The 5704-nt window shown below is 34.0% G+C and overlaps 1 protein-coding gene across 1 annotated transcript in view; it reads left to right on the top strand.

The window, feature by feature from the left end:
* The window catches only part of LOC107702518 (CLIP-associating protein 1-like), a 71333-nt gene that overhangs the window by 37756 nt on the left and 27873 nt on the right, over positions 1-5704 (top strand). Inside the window, exons 19-21 of the mRNA XM_016504896.1 lie at positions 780-887; positions 1325-1363; positions 3164-3322. Coding sequence (XP_016360382.1) covers positions 780-887; positions 1325-1363; positions 3164-3322 — 306 coding nt within the window. The remainder of the gene's footprint in view (positions 1-779; positions 888-1324; positions 1364-3163; positions 3323-5704) is intronic.

Here is a 5704-nt window from a genome sequence, read left to right on the forward strand (position 1 = left end):
TGCATCTATAAATTGTTAAATATATGCAAAAAGTACAGGACTAATCACAGTTCAGTTAGCACATACACTATCTCTATTCAAAATTATTTTATTTTTTATTTATTTATTTATTAAAAAAAAACATGATATTCTATTATCTCATGATAGAATAACACATTATTTAAGTTTACAAATGACCAAATTAAACATTTTGACTCAGTTTATTTCCTGAACTAGCACACTTTCTGTAAAGTCACTAAACATAATGCGGCATACACACAGTTTTTTTGAAACACAATTTTGACATAAAAAATATCATGTTCATATGAGGGTGTTTTGATGAATAACACACTCCTGCATGATCCCAGACGGTTTGCTCTAACACGCGCTGATGCTGTTGTCTTCTGTTGTACCTCTGCTCTTATTTGCTATATATTTTATTTTATGTCAGCTTTGTTTAAATTATTCAGTTTTCATTTTGATTTCAGTTGAAATTTGAGTCATTTTATGCGCTATTGTCATTTTTGTTAGTTTTTACAAATATTTTTAAATTTATATTTCAATTTGTTTTATTTCAGTTATTAATATTCATACTAATAACTTAAACTTATTTCAAAATGTTCTTGTAGTTTAAGTGTTTAATCAAATATTCATATTTTATTTTTATATGTAAAAAAATAGATTAATATATATATTTCTTAAATAAATATTAAAATAAATTTATTTTGCAGTTACTGAAATGATTTTTGTGTTCATCCATAATTTTACGGTTCTGTATTTTTTCCTCTGTCTTCCTGCAGGTCGTGTGCGAACAAGACGACAGAGTTCAGAGACAGCAGCTGGGGGCGGAGCTTCTGTGACAGACAGCAGGGGGCGGAGCCGAGCCAAAGTTGTGCCCCAATCACAACGTGAGTTTGCCGTTACATCATCCTGTTCAGCTGTCCTGCTCTGGCAGAGAAATGATAGGAATATTATAGAGACAATTAAAGGGATAGTTCACAAAAAAAAAAAAAATTGCGAACATTCATTGTTTGTGCTTAGGTGAGTAAATGATGGCAGTGTTTTCATTTTGGGGTGAACTGTCCCTTTAAACAAATGGTAAACCTTGGTCAATAGATGTACAGTATGCTTTAATATCATTGGCTGCAGTGTAATTTACATTATACTTCAGTATAATGTGGCTCTCGTGTGTTTTCTGTTGATGTCCTTCTTAATGAAGAGATATGAACTCCATCTGTCTTCTTGTGCCGCCTCGTAAACATCAGCATGCTTTAGATCAGCGGTAGTTCATGCTGATGCATGGACTCATGGGTAATGTAGTTTCTCTTCACTGTCCCGCGTCAAGGATCCAGATCGGCTAATCCGGTGGGGGGTAAAACTCACGGTACGGAGTAAAACACGGATTGACGTCTGCATGCGTCCCGTCATGAAAGCATGATCCACTGTACTGCTGCGATTGATTCCCGCTGTGTTATTAGTATGATTTTGCTAATTATTTATAATTTATCTCTGTTAAAAGTCCCTTTAAGGCGAATCGGTTTACTCGGTGTCACTCTTGCTAACGACTTTGGTTAGTTATTTCCAGCCAGTTTCGTTATCGTTCACTTATACTAAAACTATAAAAAAAAAATAATAATAATTGAAATAAAACTGAAATAAAATTTAAATATTTAAAAAAATTAATAAAAATGTTTGAAATAATTAATTAATAAGTTATTAATTTATACGTATTAATAATACGAAAATTACTAACTGAAATAAGAATAAATTAAAACTATTTTGAAATGTTTTTTAAAAAACAAAATTGAACAAAAATGACAAAAGCACATAACACAATTACTAAAAACTAAGGTAAAACTGAAAAATAATGTAAAAATAAAAAATTTAAAAAATAAATTAAAACTATTTAAAAATATATAAAAAAAAAAATGACAAAAGCACATAACACAATTACTAAAAACTAAGCTAAAACTGAAAAATAATGTAAAAATAAAAAATGTAAAAAATAAATTAAAACTATTTAAAAATATATGAAAAAAAAATGACAAAAGCACATAACACAATTACTAAAGATTAAGCCAAAACATAAAAATAATGTAAAACAAAATAATACTAATAATAAAACAAATTAAAAATATTTAAAAAAGATATATATAAAAAAACAAACATTTACAAAAAAAGGCAAAAGCTCGTAACACAATTACTAAAAATTAAGCTACAACTGAATAATATTTAAAATTTTAGAAATAAATTAAATCTATTTAGAAATATTCAAAAAAGAAAACGAAAAAAACGGACAAAAGCACATAACACAATTGCTAAAAATTAAGCCAACACTGAAAAAATAATGTAAAAATTAAAACATTTAAAAATAAATTAAAACCGTTTTGAAATGTTTAAAAAAAAAAAAAAAAAAATTGAACAATAAGATCTCGGAAACTAAGCAGGGTCAGGTCTGGTTAGTACTTGGATGGGAGACCGCCTGGGAATACCAGGTGTTGTAAGCTTTAGCCTTTTCTTTGACAAAAGCACATAACACAATTACTAAAAACTAAGCTAAAACGGAAAAATAACATAAAAATGAAACATTTTAAAAATAAAAAAAAAATATTTAGAAATATATATTGAAAAATTTAAACTAATCAAAAAGATAAAAGCACAAAACACAATTACTAAAAATGTTACAAATATTTAAATGAAAGCTAAAAATATAAAACAAAAAATTCTAAATGTTAGATATAAAAAAGTGAATATAAATAATACTAAAATTTTCCAGCTTTGCACATTCAGCTCAGTTTAACTGACCAAAATCCCTGAAACTGTTGAAAATATGTCTCAAAAACACATTTTAAATCAGGAATAACAATGCCATCATAAACTGTGAAGCTAAGGTCAAAAAAGCACATGTTCAGGCTGTAACAACAAACCCTATTTTGTAAAGGATCTCTTAAATGAATTCATAATGTAATGATAAACTGAACAGAAACTTGCCGTATTAAGTGTGATATTTTCTCCATTTATCAATGTACGAGTGGACGGTTTCTGCCTCGCACAGCCTCTGTTTTTGTGTCCGATGCATGTGCTTCTCCCATCCGCTTTTGTTGATGTACTCTAGACATATACAGTATTTACAGTAACACTGACATTCAGTCAAGTCACCAAATTATAAATGTCTGTGTTCTAGCGGGCAGCCGCTCTAGTTCACCCGGGAAGCTCTTGACTCGTTCTTCCGGGAGAATCCCTCGATCCGTCGGATCCGCTCGAGCGCCGGCAGACAGACGCAGTAAGATCCCGCGCAGTCAAGGCTGCAGCCGAGAGACGAGCCCCAGCCGCGCACGAGACGGTGAGACATTTACATCTGTTCACCTTCTCATCCAATGCAACGTAACACTGTTCATAATGCATAGAAACGGCTTTAAGAAACATGTCGCGATGCTCATGAAATGTTTTTAAATTCAAGCTTCAAATAGTGAAACTGTTGCGTTGAAGAGGGAGAAAATTAACAAAACTGGAGCTTTAAAGCCGCATTTACACTGGCACCCTATTGCATTTTTATCTGGATCTTGTTGCATTCATATACATAGCAAAAACACATCTGACTTGGGCCAATTACAAATGGTAATGTTGAATATTGAACACTGAAAACGTCTCGGTTACGTATGGAACGTATGGTTCCCTGTCTTAATTGTTTCATTTTTTATAATGTATTACCTTCTTGTCGATCAAGCAGTTCACATTTACAACTCTACGTGTTTGCTGCGTAAAAACATGGGTTGATTTTGTTGTTCAGACACAGTGGTCTGAACAAAAACAGCAGACGGGTTTACTAAAAATGCAAATTCATTCTCAGCCAGCAGGTGGCGCTTTCGGAATGGCAGAAATACAGCGGTTTCCCCGGTAACTGTGGTAGACAAAGCAGCGCAGCAGCTGGCTTTGAAACATGCAGCGCTCATACTTATTCAATGAAATCACAGCCTTTTTAAGTTTAACCGTCACATTGAAGGGATAGTTCACCCAAAAATGAAAATTATCCCATGATTTACTCACCCTCAAGGCATCCTCGGTGTGTATGACTTCTTTCTTTCAGACGAATCCAATCGGAGTTATATTAAAAAATGTCCTTGCTCTTCCAAGCTTTATAATGGCAGTGAATGGGTGTTATTTTTCAATAGTCCAAAAGAAGTCCAATAAAGCGCATCCATCCATCAAAAAGTGCCTCACATGGCTCCGGGGGGTGACTAAAGGCCTCCTGTTGCGAATCAATGCGTTTGTGTAAGAAACATATCCATATTTAAAACTTTATAAACCGTAATCTCTAGCTTCCGCTAACTGTCGTACATGCGTTCATTCCAGCGGATGACGTAGGCGTAGCGTAAGCTCCGGTGAGAATATGCTAGTCTCGCGAGAAACGGCGTTTGTTTACAGCAGCAAAGGAAGCAAAGTTTCCTTACTTTAGCAAAGGAAAACCAGTCTCCTCTTGGCTTATATCGAAATCCTCTGACGTTTTCTTCGTTTTGTACTTCTAATTCTTGACCAGTTTTTTGTTTTGCTCTCTCTCTTATCACTGGATCTTACGCTACGCCTACGTCATCCGCTGGAATGAACGCGCGCGTACGACAGTTAGCGGAAGCTAGATTATGGTTTATAAAGTTTTAAATATGGATATTTGTCTAACAAAAACGCATCGATTCGCTTCAGGAGGCCTTTATTCACCCCCCGGAGCCGTGTGAGGCACTTTTTATGATGGATGGATGTGCTTTATTGGACTTCTTTTGGACTATTAAAAAAATAACACCTATTCACTCCCATTATAAAGCTTGGAAGAGTCAGGATATTTTTTTTTAATGTAACTCCGATTGGATTCGTCTGAAAGAAGGAAGTCGTACACACCGAGGATGCCTTGAGGGTGAGTAAATCATGGGCTAATTTTCAATTTTGAGTGAACTATCCCTTTAAGGCATACCGCAATTCTTTGTCTTTCCATCCCCAAATTTAAGACCTCCTGAAATCATGGTTAAGACTTTCTTGTACCATCTTGTAACAAGAGTTTTTATGGCCTTAAATTTAAGTCGTCAACTTTTCAAATTTTTGAGAATGCCGTTGTTTTTCACTCACTGAAAGTTTCATCTGTCTGCGCGCCGCTCCCTGCTCTCTTCTGACCGGAGCAACAGTGAACCGTAGTTAACCGTAGGACCCAAACGGCTCTGCTGAGTTGACCTTGATGTGCTTGATATAAATTAGCCCTTGCCGTTGATTTATTTCGTTATGTCAAAAGGCTTTGCTGTGTGATCCGTGTGAGCAGCGCTGCACGTCACTGACATTCATGTGATCCAGTCGAAATGTCTCAGAATCCAGCTGCAGCTCCTCTGGTTGTTTGTCTTCATGTTGTTGTCCTGATATGAGCTTCATTCACTGCAGGCTGATAGTTTATCTGGATCTAGACCGCTCTCTTCTTTAATATTTTCTGGCCTGCAAACACTGATGAAACATGTAATTGTTTGTGATTGAGCTGAAAACGTTTTTTTTTTTAATTAATGTGTGTGTGTTTATTTGCACTGTTGTTCTTTTCTCTGTTGTTCATTATGTTTGGTTGAGTTTTTTGGTCAAATTTTTTTCTAATGTTTTGTTTGTTCATTTAAAATAATTTAAAAGATTATTTCTATATTTTTATATATTTTATGTTTATGTATGTTATTTTATGAATTTCCTGAAAGGGAAAGTTGAA

This window comes from Sinocyclocheilus anshuiensis, unplaced genomic scaffold, assembly GCF_001515605.1.
Source record: "Sinocyclocheilus anshuiensis isolate Anshui unplaced genomic scaffold, SAMN03320099.WGS_v1.1 scaffold21, whole genome shotgun sequence".
In the NCBI taxonomy this organism is placed as follows: domain Eukaryota; kingdom Metazoa; phylum Chordata; class Actinopteri; order Cypriniformes; family Cyprinidae; genus Sinocyclocheilus; species Sinocyclocheilus anshuiensis.